General features: G+C 40.2%; 1 protein-coding gene across 6 annotated transcripts in view; it reads left to right on the plus strand.

Annotated features, from left to right (window-relative positions):
- Positions 1 to 20,325, plus strand: part of ZRANB3 (zinc finger RANBP2-type containing 3) — a 280,181-nt gene that overhangs the window by 238,570 nt on the left and 21,286 nt on the right. For all 6 annotated transcript variants that reach the window (XM_068545216.1, XM_068545215.1, XM_068545218.1 and 3 more), the window contains 5 exons: positions 3,030 to 3,435; positions 7,104 to 7,301; positions 10,920 to 11,011; positions 13,746 to 13,847; positions 15,020 to 15,162. In XM_068545216.1, the coding sequence (XP_068401317.1) occupies positions 3,030 to 3,435; positions 7,104 to 7,301; positions 10,920 to 11,011; positions 13,746 to 13,847; positions 15,020 to 15,162 (941 nt within the window). The remainder of the gene's footprint in view (positions 1 to 3,029; positions 3,436 to 7,103; positions 7,302 to 10,919; positions 11,012 to 13,745; positions 13,848 to 15,019; positions 15,163 to 20,325) is intronic.

Consider the following 20,325-nt stretch of genomic DNA (forward strand, 5'->3'; position numbering starts at 1 on the left):
ACTAATTCGTAGCTTTAGATTTGAGATGATATTGCAAATATAAATAAAATCAGAATACTATAAAAAGAAAAGGAACTTCTAGATATTAGAGGGAATTCCCTGGTGGTCCAGTGGTTAGGACTCAGCGCTTTCACTGCCGGGGCCCGGGGTTCAATCCCTGGTCGGGGAACTAAGAATCCCTCAAGCCGTGCACTGCAGCCAAAACAAACAAAAAATGAAACAAAAAAAGAACACAGATGTTAAAAATATGACTGCCAAACCAAAATAATTTTATGGAAGGGTTGAAAGATAAAATAGAGCTAAACACTAAGAGTTTAGAGGGTAAAAAGACAAAAAGAAGGAAAATATGAGAACAAAAGATGACATAAATATCTAGGTTCAACATTCTGCTAACAGGAATTCCAGAAAAAGAGAAAAGAGAAAATGAGGAGGAAGAAACTATCAAAGAAGAATAGAAATTTCTAAGAACTAAAGATGATCAATACTATATAAAATTAATAAGGTATTCTGGGTGCTGGGCAGAAAGCATATAGATATATTTGACACAGGTAGAGATATATAGACATTGATCATTGTGAAATTTTAGAATACCAGGGATAAAAAGGTCCCAGAAGCCTCTAAAATGAAGAAAGAGTTTGCAGCCTACAAAGGAACATTGTCAGTATCATCAGATGTTGGAAGAAATAGAGCAATGTCTTTAAAGATTTTGAAGAATTGTATGCCCAACAAAACTACTAAGAGTTAGGGCAAAATCAGGTCATTTCCAGACATGTACAGGGACTCAGAAAGCTAACCTGTCTTGTAAAATCATTATGGTTTAACTAGAAATAGCTGGTAGAATTTGTTCACATTTGCTGAACATTTGCCAATATTTTCAAAATTCTATAAGCTCTCTTTGCAGTCCTATTATATGGACTAGAACATTCTCTTTAGATACAGAACTCTCTTTGTATCCTTGTTACTTTTTTAACACCAAACTCCATTTGTCTGATAATCTCTCTGCTTTCCTCCACCCTTTTCTTAGAATTTCCCTTGTGCATTGTTTTAAGAATCTTGTCTTATTGATTTCATTCTTTATATTTTAATCTAAGTTCTGTAACTTCCACAACTTATTAGATAACTTTTTAATAGTATATGAGAATATATAAATAACAGTCATACAAAATCAAAGTTGTACATTATTGGGGGGGGGACTTTTTTTCCTATAGTATATGTTTTAATTTTACCAATATGGGAACAACATAAATATTCCTTCTTCTTTTCTTACCTTTTTAACCTTTTTTGAAATTAAAAAATTTGTGATTATATATAATCGTAAAATTTGCCATCTTAACCATTTTTAGTGTATAATTCAGTGACATTAATTACATTCACAATGTTGTGCAACCATCACCACTATTTTCAAAACTTTTTTATTACCCCAAACAGAGACTCTGTAACCATGTAGCAATAACTCCCTGTTTCCCTTTCTCACAGCTCCCAGTAACCACTAATCCTTCTGTCTCCATTAATTGGCTAAATCTTTCTTATGCAGCACTACTAAGAAACAAAGATAAGATTTATTATGTAAGCTATCTCTTTGCAATATTTGGATGTCATTATCTATAGTGTCTGTCTCCGTAATGTATTGTGGCATAACAAATTACCCCAAAACTTAGTGCCTTAAAACGACAATAGTTATGTATTATTTCTCATGGTTTCTGTGGATACGGAATTCAACCAGGGTACAATGGAGGTGACGTATCTGCTCCATGAGGACTGGGACCTTTGCTGGAAGATCCCAAGACTGGGAGCTGGAAACATCTGAAAGCCTCTTCACTCCCATGTCTGATAATGGATGCTGGCTGTCACCTAGGGGCCTACGCAGGGCTGTCAGATTGAATACCCATACCTGGTTTCTCCATGTGGCCTGGGTTTCCCCACAACGTGCGGGCTATGTTTCAAAGGCTAGTGTCCCTCCCAAAAGATATAGAGAAGAAGAGAGAGACAGAGTGCCAGCAGCCACGTTAGCTTCTAGAACCTAGCCTCAGAAGTCACACGGTGATTCTTTCACTGCATTCTGCTGGTTGAGACTGATACAAAGGTCCACCCAGGTTCAAGGGAGAGGGACGCAGACCCCACCTCTAAATGTAGGTGTGTCAATGTCACAAGTACACGAAATGGGATAAGAATTGGTGTGACCATTTTTGGAAATGCAGTCTAGCACAGTGTGTGTCCACCATGGTACCCAATTCAGGCCTTGGCAGGACTGCTCTAAAATTAACTCCTTTAATTTACCTTAACTGCTGGCTAATCATTTGTGGAGATGGGTATCCTTCTTTCTCTAGGAGATTGAGATTTACACATTGAAAAGAAGATGAAAAACATGAGACAGTGAAGTTGCTGTTCTTAGAAAAGAGAGATATATCTCTCAAAAAGATAATTATTAAACTGTGTCTATTAAAGAAGCTGTTCTAATTGATATCTTTAATGCTATTTGGAAAATACTCCCTGGTCAGGAAAGTATTTTAATATGAAAAACATATTGTTTATGAACATTGTTCGTGTTTATAGTTTGGTCATGAAAACATTTTTCTAAGTCTTGATTGGCTTGAAATGTTTAGACACACAGTTGCCTCCTTTCCCTCACATACATCTAGAGCAGATAGTTTATAAAGTATATTTTTATTATATAACTCACATAGCCAAGTTACCTAACTTCTCTAAAGCTTTAGTGCCTTCATCTGAAATATGGGAAGAATAAGAGTACCTGCCTCACAGAGCTGGCATGAGGATTAAATGAGTTGATATATGTAAAGTGCTTGGCACATTGTAAGTGCTTAAAAAAGTTAGACACAGAAAGTATATGGAGGTGTTGGTGGTATTCTACATGTATGGATATATGAAGAGTCATTGCATGATTGAATTCATTTCCAACAAGGTATTCAAAAGATAAAGGAATATGGCTAATGAAAAGAGTTTGTTAACCTGTTTCATTTAGGAGGAACATACTCAATAGCCTCTTAATTTAATACCTTTATTTTTCCTAGTTTGAAAAAGAAAAACAGCGTGATATTCGATCATTCTTTTTACCAAACCCTAAGAAGAGACAGTTGGTGACCTCCTGTGATGAATCAAGGGTATTCCAGGAGAAAAATACTGTAGCACCAGCAGACCCTGGAAAAACAGCTACAAGAGATTATGAAAGTGATCTTGAACCTGAAGCTAAAAAAATGAAATCGGTCACCACCGATGACCGCTGCAGTCCCCTGGAGGAGAAACCATCCCAGCCCGGGCAGACCAAAGCTCCGCTCGTGGACAGGGTCTGTGAGGCCAAGGCCCAGGCCACCACTCCACCCCTTCCTGGTGAGGGCTGGCAGTGTGCTGTCTGCACCTATATTAATAACTCAGTGTTACCTTACTGTGAAATGTGTGAGAATCCTCAGGACAGTGCTGGTGAGTACACAGAGGGCAACCATGGTGGGGGCTGGCAGTGGTGTCCTCAGATAACCTGTGCTTTCGGAGACAACTGCTATCCTCAGAGATCTGTGTGACTGGGTACCAACTTTAGCTTTTAAGCTGGAGGAAGAACTTCACGTAGTGAAGACTGTGAATTTATCCCCTTGTGGAATGTGAAAATCTCCCAGTTCTGTCAAGAATGTATATCCCCCAGCGTCTGTGACATGGCATTAATTTGGCACAAATGGACATTTCTTATTAATGCCAACAGGATGTGAATTCAGTGGGCAGGAATAGAAGCTCTGTTGCTATGGCAGCAAATATGCCTTATAGTCATAGACCTGCTGTTTTCTTTCCTTTGTAGATAGTACTTGTTTTTAAAGAAATTACAGATTATTATTTTTAATAGCAAAATGAATCCAGCGTAGCTTCTTTGCCTAGTAAAATATTCATTGTGCCATGTTTCTTCCATGACAAATCATAAAAATTCCTCTGTAGATCTTCTTTTAAAAACCGATTTCATGTCTATTTTATGAATTTATTCTTTTCTAAAACATGCTATTTAAAACTAGAAATCATAAACATACCTCAGAGTATATTTTTCTAGCATGATATGCCATTTTCTGATGTTTTATTTTTGAAATGATTATTAACAACTGTGGTTGTCTTAAGAAAATATCATTAGTATTCCTTTTGTTTCCAATTTTATGGCAACTGAAAATGCCAAGTTGACCGTTTTGGAAACTGGAAAAAATCATAAATAAAATAAAATTTTATCAACTGTAATAATTATACACATCTACTTTTCCATCTTATGTGAATTCTTCAGAGTATTGACATTAACGAAGACTCAGCAAAGAGAGAAGCTCTGCTGCTCCAGTTCCTTCCTGCTTGCCTTGCTCTCCTCTGCCTTAGTTTTGACGTGAAAGAAAATGTAATCAGTAGCTGAGTCTTTCCTCCTTCAGTTCTGGGTGTTCCTACCAAAACTGACAAGTCTGCCATCTGGGTGGTTATATTTGTAATGTGGACACCTGTTGTCTATGAACTAAATTGGAGCCACAAGCTTATTCCATATAATATCTCCCACAATTTGCATTATCTCATTCAATTTCCAACTGCTACAGGCAATAAAAATAAAATATCTCGTGACTACAAAATAATATCAGTTCACATTGAAGTCTATAAATTGAGTGACTGAGCAATAAAAATCATAGTTTAATAGGGTTTTTATTTTTATTTTTTTAATTTTTGGCTGAGTTGGGTCTTTGTTGCTGAATGCACGGGCGTTCTCTAGTTGCAGCGAGTGGGGGCTACTCTTCCTTGTGGTGCGTGGGCTTCTCATTGCGGTGGCTTCTCTTGTTGCGGAGCACAGGCTCTAGGCATGCGGACTTCAGTAGTTGAGGCTCACGGGCTCTAGAGCGCAGGCTCAGTAGTTGTGGCACATGGGCTTAGTTGCTCCGCGGCATGTGGGATCTTCCCGGACCAGGGCTCAAACCTGTGTCCCCTGCATTGGCAGGCGGACTCTTAACCACTGCGCCACCAGGGAAGCCCTAATAGGGTTTTATAGTTCTGATTTTTCTCTGATACCAAGAGCAGCAATGAAGATTTCTAGAACCAAGATTTAATAAGCAAACTGTCAAGCAGTCTAAGAAAAACAAAACACCTTTTGTGAATATGAAACAGTCTGATTAAGAGCAATACATATTCTTTATTTTTTAAATAAATTTATTTATTTATTTATGGCTGCGTTGAGTCTTCGTTGCTGTACGCGGGCTTTCTCTAGTTGCGGTGCGCAGGGGCTACTCTTTGTTATGGTGCGTGGGCTTCTCATTGCGGTGGCTTCTCTTGTTGCAGAGCATGGGCTCTAGGTGCGTGGGCTTCAGTAGTTGTGGCACACAGGCTCAGTAGTTGTGGCTCGCGGGCTAAGAGCACAGGCTCAGTAATTGTGGCACACAGGCTTAGTTCCTCCGCAGCATGTGGGATCTTTCCGGACCAGGGCTCAAACCTGTGTCCCCTGCATTGGCAGGCGGATTCTTAACCACTGTGCCACCAGGGAAGTCCCCAAGAGCAATACATACTCTAAGTAACGGTGATATTACTGTGTATGATAGTTATAATTATTAGATTAATACTACTACAGTTTGACATAATGATTTCCAACCTCGATGTGCATGCATTCCAAAAGCATTAAAAAGCAGAATTAATTCTAATCCATCTAAATTTTAGTTTAGTTTATTATTTTAAACTTTTTATTTTATTTTGGAGTATAATTGGTTAACAATGTTGTGTCAGTTTCAGGTGTACAACAGAGTGACTCATTTATAGTATACATGTATCCATTCTTTTTCAAATTCTTTTCCCAATTGGGTTGTTACATAATATTGAGCAGAGTTCCCTGTGCTGTACAGTAGGTCCTTGTTGGTTATCCATTTTAAACATAGCAGTATGTAGATGTCTATCCCAAACTCCCTAACTATCCCTCCCCCCCCCCCCGCATAATTCATCCAAATTTTAAAATCAATACCTGCCATATAACAGTTTGAGGAAACAGTGGAATTCAAAAAATTAAAGGAGCAATATTAGGATATAGGACTGGAAAGTCCTATAAAGGTTGCTAACGCAGTCTCTAGTATGTTAGATAAAATTTGGTATAATATACATTGGACACTAGTATTGTGCTTTGTTCTTAACAGCTAGTGCTTATGCTCGGCATCTTATAGCTCATACGCCCAGATTGGATGTATCTTGAATTCCAGATTGGTTGTATCTAGTGGCCTGTGTAACATCTCCACCTGGATGTCCAAATGGGTGCCTCAAGCTTAACTTGTCCAAAATGGAATTCTCGATTCACCACCCCCAGATCTAACACTAAATCTTCTCTCCCCCCATCTTCCCCACATCGTGTTAAAAACCTAGAGGCAGCATCTTTGATTCTTCCCTCTCCTCCCACTTCATGAAGTTCTGCTAGTATAACCTCTACAATATATCTTTTTTTTTTTTTTTTCTACAATATATCTTGATTGCAGCCACTTCATCTTCACTGCTACCATCCCACTGGAAGCCACCATCATCTCTCGCTCAGGACCTCAGAAGCCTCCCTGAGGCTGGTCCTTCTCTACACAGCAGAGTGATCCTTTAAAAACTCAGATCATTACATTCCTTTGCTTAAAACCCTTTAATGGCTTCCAGTTACACTAAGAATCTAATCTAAGAATACAGGCCCCCTGGGGCCAGGCTTCCTAGATTCCTGGGCAGCTCTCAGCTCAAATGGGCCTGCTGACTTTTCTCCTCCTACCCCATCCTCTTACTCACTTACTCTCTTTATCTGAAAAGATCCTATTTGTTTACCTGTTTATTTCTGCCCCTTGGAATGGAATCCCAGGAAGCAGGGAAATTTCTGTCTTGTCTTGTCTTCTACTCTGCCTCTCCAGCACCTAGAGTAGTACTTGGTATTTACTGACTCCCGATGCATGTTTTGAAAGAAAGAACAAACATTGTTGACTTTGTGTCTTTTTATAAAACCTAGTTGTGACTTTTTTTTAACTCTACTTTCTATATTGGGCTTAGAGTACATAATGACTTTACCTAAATGTAAGTGTAAATTATTTGTTTGATTTTAATAAACAAATTAGTTTATTTGTTGTACAAATTTTTTCTGCAAATAGATAGCCTCCACCACACTCAGTATAAAAACAGAAACGAGAAAGATGATTCTCAGAAAGACACCTCCGAAAAAATATGGACTAGTTCTGACGGGGAAAAACAAGTCCTTGCACATTCAGCACCTGAACCGTTAGCTGAGAGCCAGGAAGAAGTTTCAAAAACTGAGAGTGAGGACGGACTCACACCCCAGCCAGGTGATGGTAAGTCTTGCTTCCATTTCCAGGATCCAAATAATAACCGTATACGTAGGCACATCATACTGTTAGTAGACTTGCGATTACTACCTTGTTCCAGGTTCCTTGTATTCCCTTTTGTATTAAAAATACCAACTACTTGTAACTACATACATAAACACCAGAAGGCTGGAAGAGCAGAGCTGCTGACATTCAGGTGTTACACAGAGAGCTAAACCCATATGTGGCCACATGTACTACCTCAGGCCTGTTGCCCGGCCTCCACCGAGCCTGGCCCATTCTCCCGGTGAGAGGGTGGTTTTAATGTTTGGGGGTTCCTTTGGACCATGTGGATTGTTGTAAGATTGACAGATTATTAACAGCCACTTAGGAGATCATTAACCCTTCACACATGAATTTCTTTTAAATGGCTACAGTTAATTGGCATATTTTATATTTAGGGTTTTGAGGGTTTGTTTGTTTTTCATAATTTCAAGACTGTGTGAATCATGACTGTGTTTGGAACCAGCCATGTACTGTCTCAGATTTATTTACTTTTTTGTTGTTTCCATTCATCATTTATAGCTGTGATGGTTGGCAAATACCAGCCTATATGTCATACATCACTCTTTATGGGCCAACTGGCCAAAGATTGTGAGTACTTTGGGGTTATTTTCTTTGTTACTCAGTTGCTGACCATAGTAACCCACAGATTGATGTTCTCATTATAACAACCCCGAAATGGTTGGGATGAACTGTCAGTTTTTCTTTTAAGGTAGTTGCTGTTAAACATAGATAATTTAGAGCTGGATTCATAGCTCTGAAATGAAACGTCCGTTTAAGTATTTCTGAGCTCAGGGCATCCTCCTTTCCTCTTTACTCAGCTTTCCTTTCCTCTAATTCCTCAAGGTCTTCCCAAAACTAGCTTACAATGGATCCTGTTTAGATCTGTTAATTTTAACGGCCTTTAAGTAGACAATGTAGACTCAGACTCTTTGTCTCCAAGTTTCCTTGTTCTCGCTGTGACAGTCCCTCCAGAAGCTGTTGCTCTAGGATAGCGTGCTGCTCAGTTAACTAAACATCAGACCCAGAATCAGCAACTGGCAGTTGTCAGCAGCTGGGCCATGAGTCTCTCCATCTATGGCAGGGAAATACTACTGGCTTATTAGTTACAAATTGGTCCCTTGATGAAGACGTATGTTAGCTTTACTTACACAAACTTTTCAAAAATCACTAGACTTCTATTTATTTATTTATCGGAGTATAGTTGTTTTACAATACTGTGTTAGTTTCTGCTGTACAGCAAAGTGAATCAGCCACACGTATACATATATCCCCTCTTCCTTGGATTTCCTTCCCATTCAGGTCACCACAGAGCATTGGGTACAGTTCCCTGTGATACCCAGTCTGTTTTCATTAGTTATCTATTTTATACATAGTAGTGTATGTATGTCAATCCCAATCTCCCAATCCACCCTACCCACCTTTTCCCCCTTGGTATCCAAAAATCACTAAACTTTTAAAAATTCTATTCTGCTAGTGAAACTTGCATTGACTTCATCCAGTAGACAATGCCAGCATTATTTCCCCCATACCTATTCCCTCTTCTCTTTTTTTTTTACTTCTCAAATCACTGGGCTGAGACCACCACAAAAGCGATATGCTTCACGTCTACTCACTAACATGAATTTCCTTGAAAAACAGAAGGAAGACAGAGAAGGCACATTATAGTAAGATGCTTCTTCTACCCACATATGCTCTTTTAGAACCAGAGTGGTATATACCACGCTGGAACGGTAGTTTCGTTCTAACTGGAATTCTAGGGGTCTGGAAGGATGGCTGTATCTTCAAAAGATGCATTATCTGTAGTTTCAAACCATTGAATTATACTTCATGAAAACAATGAAAAGAAAAATATGTTCCCTAATGTAGCTACTAGCCACCAAGAAGTTGGAGTTGTTCTCGTAATGCTTTTTATCAAAGAATGACTTCTGATCTTTAAGCATAGTTCTTCAAATCTGGAGACACAGTGATTATGAGATGAACTTACTTTATATACATTAAAAAACAAAAAAACTCTGTCATTTAAGCTATGACACAATAAACTAATGATAGCCCAGACCAGATCATAAAACCCTCTGTTGCTTTGACATCACTTTCATTTGTTCTGAGGGATCTGGCAGTTTCTCCTGCCTTCGCTTGCCTTTCTTGGCATGTAATAGGCAACCCTTTTGCACATTTCAGTATTCAAATATAAAATATCTTTCTCTGTTTGCAGTGATCTCCCTTTCTTAGGTCCCATGAAGCACTTGGTTATTCCTTGGCAAGAATAAGAAATTTCTCAATGAGAAATTCTGGTTATTTCTCTGGTGATGCATATTTGCTTCTTTAATAAGAAATTTATGCTCTTCTGCTCTGTGTCCATGTTTTTGGTATACATGATAACTTTTCATTTCAATCCCAAACCATAGTGAAACATTTTGAAGACATTTTAAAGGTAATTAAACTCAGTACTCGGTAACAAAAAATGCTTGTATCTCAAGTGTAGTGTCGAAGTGACAACGATACTGTAGTTATGACTAAGCTTATGCTCAGGCAGTGACAACTACCTCACAACTGCCACCTGGCCAACCATGGTTGTAAAATGCCACGATTATTGACTGTAAGACATGCCAATTTCAGAGATGTTAAAGTGTGGAAAAAATGTACATTTTGAATTTATGAAATATGGGAATAACCCACAATCCCAGTTTGTAAAGTGACTGATGCCTTGATTAGAAAAATTAAAATAGATGACATTGCTAAATAGAATCTCAAACAAATCATAGACTTCTAGATCTGGAAAAATACCTTAAAAGGTCACTGAGGAACTACAGCAGAGGTTAAGAGCACAGGCTCTGGAGCCAGATTACTGGTCTCTGTTGCTAGTGGCCTTGGGCAGATTACTGTGCCTCAGTTTCCTCCTCTGTAAAATGCACTACTTAATTTCTGAGAGGTGTTAATATATGTACTTGGAACAGTACCTGGCACATTTTAAGTGCTTGATAAGTGCTAACGGTAATTATTATTTAGATCTGCTTGAATAACCCTATTTCTCTTGCAGAATATATTGGTCAGTAGGACTGAGTAAGGAAAAATAAAGAGGGATTATCAGAAATGAGGCTTCTCCACTCCTCTCCTTTTGTGAATGTGAGGCACCAGGCCATAGGCCATCAGTCATTTAAGTGGCCCTCGACATAGCTGTCTGTATTGCTGCTGATAATCAAAATGGTGCTCATTCAGTCTTAACTTAAACCCTCTGTAGCAACAGGAATAGATTCTAGAAGCCTTCAAGATCGATAAGGACTCTTGGGGGGCAGGAAGGTCTCCCTTATGCCTGACTCTTACCTTTTTAGCGAATGCTGAATTTCTTTTTTTCTTGTTGGATCATTAGCAACAGTTCAAAGCAACTGGTTACCGTATAAGCCAATATGCTGTTAGATGGCCTACCATGTTTTATTTCACACCCAGACACATGTGCTTTGTCAAATATGTTGATATATTTGTTATAGCCATTTTATCACCCTAACCCACAGAAGATAAGAATAAGCTGCTTTGGACAGAGGGCAGATTCGCCTTCAGGTTCTTTTTTATCTTGTTTATTAGAACAGTTGAAGAGTTCGGACACTTTGGCAGTGTGTGATACCTTAATGTTTTGTGCGAGTAAGAACACTGACCGGATTCACGTCTATACTAAGGTAAGCATCATGTGGATTCTGGAAACATACAAAAAGCTTCCTTTTTTCATGTGTCAGTGGAGATAATTAATTTTATTAGCAATGAGATAGGCATCGAGTTCTTTTCCTCCTTAAAGCTAATTTTCAAATTCCTCTATTAAATCTAAAGGCAATTAGAGGTAAACAGCATAGCAGTTAAGAGTGTAGACTTCAGGGCCAGGGTGCCTCAGTTCAAATCTGTCACTGTGGAATCTTGGACACAGTACTTAACTGCGCTGTGCCTCAGTTTCCTCAACTGTAAAATATGGAGGAGTTGTTGCCAGGACAAAATAAGCTAATTCTCGGAAGGCACTTAGCGCAGTGCCTGGCCGTCACGCGCTCTCACTCGGAGTTGGCTCCTGCACTGATCCTGCAGCAACAGCAGCAGTAGCGTCTTTACAGAAGCCTAAGCCTGCCCATCCGTGTTGAGTAAACCCTAGGAAGCTTTAATAATATGATTGCTCCGATTCCCGCCATAGCCCGGGTTAGCAGCGCTCAAACTTTTCAGGACCTCTTTGCACTCCTAAAGTTTGTTGAGGACCCAAAGAGCTTTTGTTTATGTGGGTTATATCTATTGATATTTACTGTTTGAAATTAAAATGGAAACACTTTAAAATATTCATTTAAGAGTAGCAATAATAAGTCCATTACATATTTATAGAAGCAGCATATTTTTATGAAAACTAATTCTATCTGCCAAAACAAAAACAGTGTTTAGTGAGGAAAGTAGCATTGTTTTACAGTTTTAGCAATTTCCTCTAAAGTCTGCCTGTGCATGGAAAACTTCACTGTACATTCATAAGAGAATGAGAGTGAAAAAGGCCAATGATGTTGTACTATTATTATAAAACTCTTGTGACTGTCTGGATCTTCTGAAAGGGTCTTGCAGACCATGTGAGACTCTTTGGTCGAGATTAACTAGTGTGAGTGTTTGAGAGAAAAAATTGCTAAGATTATGAACGCTTTTGTTTGGTCTACAGTTTCAAACCTCTAATCTTCATAAGTATCATAAAATAGTATTTGTGCGTTTTTAAACTCATGGGTCGCCCTATTGAAAGAATGCCTTTTTGTTCTTTTTTTGTTTTGTTTTTGTGTTTTGGCCGTACCACACGGCATGAGGAATCTTAGTTCCCCGACCGGGGCTTGAACCCTCACCCGTCCTGTCCTCCACAGTGGAAATGTGGACCCCTAACCACTGGACCACCAGGGAATTCTCAGAATGCCTTTTTAAAGATAACTTAGGTTGGAGCTGCCCAAACTCAGTTATGGGTTTTCTGCTAACCCAAATATCAGATACAGATAGATGGTGTACCACGTAATAATCTTCAGTTCTAACTGAATATTAGAAGATACTGCTAGAAGATTAGAGATGGCTAGGATCGTGAATACCAGAAGCCCCAGGCAGCCTCCATTGTGGGACCACCACCAAGAGCGATACTGAGAATGAAGACAGGACACGTTCCCCTTAAAGGCTTGGACCTTGGTCCACCACGTGGAACCTCTAGACTCGGGGAGCACCGAGGACCCCTCTGCTCACCTAGAGGCAGGTCTAAGTGCCTTGTGCCCCTCATATGGGGAGTTCCAGGCTGTGCTTCTCAGACCATCGTGTCTACATGGTCTGAGAATAACAGAGAACGGATACCCCAGGGGCTGGAAAGTCCAGAAGCCGGAAGGCGGACCCCAGGCAGAGCGCATACAGGAATTCAGAAGCCCTTAAACTTTTTACTCTCAGTGAAGCCTCTGCATCCTGGATCATCTGATCAGGGTGTTTCCCCCTTGGGTGGAGACCGGAGAGAAACTGCAAACTCCTGGTAGAGAGTGGGGTGTGCCCACCGCCAGGCAAATACCGTGGCCTCCCTGACCCACATTCTGGCTCGAATGCCCCACCTGTGCACTAGTCTCAAGTGCATTTTTATGACTCTTCTAAATACTTACATGTCCCCTTGCCATGAAATGTTGTTCAATCAATTTTCTAAACCTGAGACACTAAGCAGATGAAATGTCAACAGGGATTTTCATAGCTACAGGAGAGTTTGGATGAAAGCTTTCCTTTTTACCTTAGGAGATCTGAAATAAAATCTAGAAACAGAAATTTGGATAAAAACCCTAGATCAGTGCCTAAAAGAGCACGCTTTAAAAGGAAGAGCAGTAACAGATGTTTAGTATCTTATGTTAACAGTGTACCTCCAGAGAACTGTTCATTTCAGCCAGAATCCCGTGTCTAATGCAGAGTTTAGAGTAACGATTACATATCTAAACTTTAATCACTATGTAAGTACTTTTTGTATGTTTTTTTTCCCAAAGTGATTGTGGGAACTGTAACATTACCTTTTGGCTGAGAGAATTCTACAGAATGTGGGTTCAACTATTGTTTATACAGTAGATTTCCACATACAGAGATTCTTCTTTCCCTTTGTAAAAGAAATACTTCATGTTTAAACCTCGTATTTGACTGACCACACCCCTCTGCATGGGATCATTTACCCTTAAGAGTGAATGCAGTGGGGACACTCAGAGGGCGTGAGAGCCTGGCCCTCCTTCTCCACTCAGTGTTCTTTCACTGAGTGTGGGTGGAATCTTGTCTAGAATGAGCCGCCTCAGTTTATCTTTCAGGAGACTGGGCATGCGATGCCATAATAGAATTCTTTACTTTTAAAATAATTATTAGTGCCTACAGACAAAATGGATTAATAATGCCTTCCTAATCTATAACCAGGATGGAAACCAGATGAACTGTAATTTCATTCCTTTGGATATAAAATTAGACCTTTGGGAAGATTTACCAGCAAGCTTTCAGCTGAAACAAAATCGCTCCCTGGTAAGAATAGTCCTGCACGTTTGTTCTAAAAGAAAATTTGTTGAGTAATTTTAATGACCTTTTTTGAGTTTAATAAGAGCAGAGCACTTTGTGGCCCGTTGCAGAGTCAGATCACTGGTTGCGTTTTAATCAGTCCAGGCATTGCCTATGAATTACCCCGGTGCTAAGAATAAACATGAAATCTGTTTCCTTGGCAAATGATCACACCTAGGGTTGCTGTTTCTGTGTATAGAATCATCCTCACATCATTTAATTTCTCATTCACAGGATTAGCAACTGTGATGTCTGCGTCTGACAGAATCGCCTTTTATCTTTGTAGGTTAAGTTCTAACACTGACAAGCTCTGAGAGCAGGGATAATACCACGTGGGGTGACACCATCCGTTGCTGCAAGCGTCTGTGTGCAGCCGCAGGCCACATACCCGCTGGGGAGGCCTCAGTTCTCATCTGTGGCCGATTTATCGTCACTGCTCAGATGGGTCAGCAGCGCAGGGGCTGAGCCAGCATGCAGCGTACCACTTTTTACAAGAAAATAGTGATTATGTTTTTGCCCTTTGAGCGGAAATGAAGCATTGCCCTTGGTTGGCTGCACCTGTCTCAAAGGAAAAGGTAGCCATGAGCTATTTTCTTTGGTATCATGTAATCTTGATTCTCAGATTGCCAGAAAATAGCCAATTACCTATAACTGACCAATAAGTAAGAGTAATGGTAAGCCTAATAAAGTGTACCAGACTTATTATTGATGGCTTCTTTGCTGTGAGAATTTAGGCAGTCAGGTACAAGCGATGCTCAGATGTTGCACTGTGAGTGTCACCACACAAGACCCACTGTCCCCAGGACCAGTTTTGCCTCGGCCACTGGTGGGGTGTGTCCTTCCGACAGCCAGACCACTTTTGGTCTCTATGTGCGTTAAGGACATAGGCTGAGTGTCCTGAAGGGTGCCTTTAGAGAGTCTATGGCTTAAACGAGACCTATGCAGAACTGGCCATAGATAGTTCACAATAAAGATAGGAAAACTGCCTCAAATTGAAGAAAGCCTTAAACTGTGAAACTCAAAAGCCTATTTTGGGGATATAATAAAACATCCGTTTTCAGATGTTATAAGTAGCCTCACTTTCAAAGGAAGATGCCTGGCGAGCTGTACACTCTTTTCATTATCTCATTTTCTGCCAGATTTTGAGGTTTGTTCGAGAATGGAGTAGTCTAACTGCTATGAAGCAAAGGATAATCAGGAAAAGTGGGCAGCTGTTCTGCAGCCCAATTCTTGCTCTGGAAGAGATCACAAAGCAGCAAACCAAACAAAACAGTACCAAAAGGTATGAGTTGTCTTTCTTTATTTTGTACTTTATTACTTGTCATAGTTATTTCTACAGGAGGGTCTAAGGCATTTTATTAACCACTAATGAAATCCTGATGAGTTAAGAGAAAATTATACATAAAATGACAGCTTAAGATATTTTGTGAATTTGATCATATCTGCTGGAAAAGATCAAGTGGTCTGGTTCTTGCTCACTATGGGTCCTACTCATCAAGGGAGAGGCCAGAGTCCCAGGTTGGTCTGAGCTGTGACCTGTCCAGCCTGGGCTACTGGTTAACAAGAGGAAAACATTTCCCTGATATAAGAGTGGAGCCTGCCTCTGGGCCCCATCTGCCCTTCATTCTTGGAGTGTGAATCTTGGGTGCCATGCAGCATGGGAGCTGGTTCTGTTTGATGTACTACCACGCAAGGAGCAGAAGGTAACAATTATCATGCCCATGGTTGGACACAAATTAATAGGAAAGGTTAAATGTCTCACATTTGTAACTGTTTTGCCTTTATCATTATAGGTCCCTTTCTAATCTCTGTACACTACCTTTCCTTTCTTGGCATCATAATCATCTTTGCCTCACTCAGACATCCCCGTGTGTGATCTAAAATCCCCATTCTCTGTAGACTCTTTTTCAGCATGAAGCAAAGATTCACAGGAAAAGCAGTCAGCCATTCTACACCCCAGCTCTTGCTTTGGAAGAGATCACAAAGCACCAAACCAAACAGCAGCATTGGCAGAAAAAGCCCGTCCCTTTAGCTCTTGCTGTCTCCATATACCTGTAATCTCTCTTCATCCTCACATTCTATCATTTTATGATCTCTAGCTTTTTCCATGCACACAGGTGAAAAAAATCCATCAATGCTATGTGAAGGGGTGCAGCTGGTTAAATACATTATATTGCAATACTGTGAAAATCTCTTCAGCTGTTTCAAAATAGGGCTGTGGTATATTCATACGTGAGAACAAGGAACGATGTTTGTGATAAATTGTTAAGGGTAAAAATAAGTATAAAAAAGGATGGAGACACAAACATATAATTGCTATCATTGACATAGTAAGTGTTGGGGAGGATACCTTAGAAACACGTATCAGAGGTTTCTGTAGGACATTGTTCTCAAACGGGGCAATTTCTTCTCTGGGTAGCAATCTTGTGAGACATTTTTAGACTGTCACGATTAGGGGATACAACTGGGAACATCTAGTGGGTAGAGGCTGGGATATTGCTAAAAATTCTGCAGTGAACAGGACCAAACAGTTACTGATTTCAAAATGTCACTAGTGCACTGTTGAGAAGTTTTACTCTACACCATACGATTAGAGGATTTGTGGAGATGGTAGGGACTTTATACCTTTTGCTGGGATTACAAACTCATGCGAGTAAACACAAAGCAAGGAACTGTAAATGAATGAATGAGATCAGGTGTAAAAGTAGAAAAGGATGGGGTAGGGAGCAGAACTATAGCAAATTAGAAAGTACATAACCCATCTAACATCACTCAAATTCAGATAAAAAAATAAAACACTGTAAGAGTCAAATAAAGCCTTTTGACTAGTTGGATATATCCATGAGCTGCCAGTTTTGGACTATCGCCTCAACTCTTTATACTGGTTGAATTTTCCCATGAGTGTGCATTACTTTATGTAAAAAATACATTAAAAATATATGTGTGTATTTATACATACACACACAAACCTACACATACATATACACACACACTTAACAAAAAACACGATGCCTATTTTATTTTTCTCAGTACTTCTTCCAGTCCTCTCCTTTTTTCATTTTTATAACCACAGTCTTAGTTGAAGTATTGGTCTTCTATTTACATGATCATAATTCCCTTCCTAACTGAATTTACAGCATGTCCCATTGTTTCTTCTCCAGCAGACATGGAAGCACCACCTAAGAAAGACGGCTGGTCAGGTGTAAAAGCAAAAGTCATAAAATCAATACAAAACCAAGTCAGACACACAGTGTTATTTATAAAAATATATGTAGGTGGTATATTAATGGTAAAACTATGTTAACAAGCAGCGGAGTAAATAATCAGATTTGTATTTTTAAGAGCTCACTCTGGCAGCAGTTGGAAGATGAGATTGAAAGGGCAAGACTCGAAGGGAGACAAGTGGCATTAGCTTCCTATGGCTGCCGTGACAAAGTACCACAAACTTAGCAGCTCAAAACAACAGAAATTTATTATCTCACAGCTTTTAAGTCAGAAGTCTGAGTTGGCTCTACTTGTATCTCTGCTCTGGATTTTATAAGGCTGAAAAAAAGATGGCTGGGCTCTTACTGATAGTCTGGGAAGAATCCATTTCCACACGCATTCAGGTTGTTAACAGAATTCAGTTCATTGTGGTTGTAGGACTTAGGTTTCCTTGCTGACTGTAGACTGGGAGCCACTCTCAGCTTCTAGAGGCTTCTTTTTAGTTCTAGCACATGGGCCCCTACATCTCAGGATCAGAAGTGGTGTGCCAAATCCTTCTCATGCTTTGAATTGCTCCCTCTCTTAAGGTCAGCTGATTAGTAACCTTAATTACATCTGCAGCATCCCTTTACAACATTACCTAGATAAGTGTTCAATTGAATACCAGGAGACAGGACTCCTAGGGAGCTATCTTTAAAATTCTGCTTACCACAGAAGTTAAGAGACTATTACAGTAGACCTGGAAAAAAAAGATGAGGGCTTTTATTGAGGCATTAGAAATGGGAATGGAGGAAAGAGAGTAAAGAGAGGTGTTATAGAGGTAGATCTAGAGACCTTGGTCACTGATGAAAGAGAGGTGGAGAGAGGGGGCTCCAGGGACATGGACTTAGCAGAGCCATGAAAATGAAACATGTGCACCTGCAGAGGGGGGTGCTTTGAGGAAGCATGCTGATTCTGGCTGTAGAACCCCAGTAAGTCTCAGTAAACTGGAGTAACTGTGTCTCTCTGAGAGCAGGTATGAAACACGGGGCTACACAACAGCATTGATTGGAAGTCTTTATGAGGAGCATTTAGACATTGGATGCCTTGCCTTCCCACTGTCCTCTATAGAGAAACTGAACCAGAGAGGCACCAGTCTTGGAAACACCAGCCTCAGTGGAGATAAAGGGAGAGGCGTTATACTGGAAACTACACTCCCCAGGTCCCTTTCTTGGCTCAGCTGCCATACCAACAGCCACATTTTACTTTCTAGGCATGAGATTAGAGGATTCATCTCTGAAAAGATGGAATGGCTTCAGGATAAAGACACATGTATACTAATTTTCAGGAATTCTCCCAAAAGCAGTGGCTAGATCTCCCAACATGATTACCCTCCAGTGGCATCCACTCATTGGCAGGCTGCGTCCAAGCTCAGAGTTTGTAGTCAGCTTTTGAGCAGCATCTCACTCTTAAATATAAATAGAAGCCAAGATCACCAGCCATTGCTTAGGTTCCTAAGTGGGTTTCCACTTGTCAAAGCGCAGGTCTGATTCACTTGGAAACCTGTGGGTTTAGAATGCCAAATTTATCCTCTAGCCACAGCTGATCTCTAAAGCAGGTCAGCAGCCTAGAGCCCAGCACTGTTCTTTCTTTTTTTTTTTTTTTTTTTGGTTGTACTGGGTCTTAGTTGCAGCAGACGGACTCCTTAGTTGCAGCATGTGGGCTCCTTAGTTGTGGCATGCACGTGGGATCTAGTTCCCTGACCAGGGATCGAACCCGGGCCCCCTGCATTGGGAGCGCAGTCTTAACCACTGCACCACTAGGGAAATCCCGAGCCCAGCGCTCTTCTCATTGGTTCAGGCCACCTTCCAACTCACTCCTCTTTTATTGCAAAACTTGCCATCTCCTCCAACCACCCCCATCCAGGAATTACTTGAGTAGACAACATTCTTCCTTCCCTATTTGTCAAAATTCGGATTTACCATAATCCTTTTGAAAGTTGGTATGCTTACATGAACTTCTTAGCAAAACTCAATGGAAAATTAAATATTGGTAACACAGCTACGTTTGAAAAGTTGCTAGCAATCCACTTTGGGGTTGATTGATCCATTTCTTGTGGTTTCCAGAAATTTGTACTAAACCTCTCATAGGAAGTAACCTCTGGTTATTTTTAGTTCTTAAATCTCTGAATAGATTTCTCAGCATCTTTTTTTTTTAAATTAATTAATTTATTTATTTGTGGCTGCGTTGGGTCTTCGTTGCTGCACATGGGCTTTCTCTAGTTGTGGTGAGCGGGGGCTACTCTTCATTGCGGTGCGCGGGCTTCTCACTGCGGTGGCTTCTCTTGTTGCGGAGCACGGGCTCTAGGCACGCGGGCTTCAGTAGTTGTGGCTCATGGGCTCTAGAGCGCAGGCTCAGTAGTTGTGGCGCACAGGCTTAGTTGCTCCACAGCATGTGGGATCTTCCCGGACCAGGGCTCGAACCCATGTCCCCTGCATTGGCAGGCATACTCCCAACCACTGCACCACCAGCCAGGGAAGTCCCAGATTTCTCAGCATCTTTTAAAGTTACTAAATTAAGTTTCTAAGCTTTTAAACATTGAATAATACCTGAGGCAAGGCTTAATATCCCATTGCCCATCAAAGCTAGAAGCTTTTGAGTTCTTTTAGAATATGCTGGAATACTTTAGCAAAGTGCTTTTGTCCAGGGAATGAAATGGTTGAAGATAGGAGGGGGGAGGGAATTTAGGAGCTAAAAGGGCAAGTTAAAAAATACTTAAAGAATTCACTGTGATTCTTTTTTTTGCTTTAAGAAAGACACACAAGTAGAAATGCCAACATGTGAAAAGATAGTCATCCTTCCTCTTAACAGGAGAAATGCAAATGTAAAGCTATAACAAGATACCTATCACCATTAGCAAAGATGTTTTTAACTGATATGCCCTGTGCTAGTGAAAGTGTGAGGAAACAGGGGCTCTCCATTGCTGGTGGATGTATAAATTTGTACAAAACCAGAGGAGAACAATTTGTCAAAATCTTTCCAAATTTAAAGTACCCAAGATCTTTGACCCAGCAATTCTACTTCTGGGAATTTATTCTACAGATACTTCTTGTGTAGAAAAAACAGGGACATTTGGGATGGGGATATTTATTACAGCATTGTTTGTGATAGCAGAGACTGGAACAATCTAAATGGACATTAATCAGAGACTGGTAAGATACATCATATGGTTTGTCGAAACGATGAAATAACATGCAACCAT

Source organism: Eschrichtius robustus, chromosome 5 (assembly GCF_028021215.1).
Source record: "Eschrichtius robustus isolate mEscRob2 chromosome 5, mEscRob2.pri, whole genome shotgun sequence".
Lineage (NCBI taxonomy): Eukaryota > Metazoa > Chordata > Mammalia > Artiodactyla > Eschrichtiidae > Eschrichtius > Eschrichtius robustus.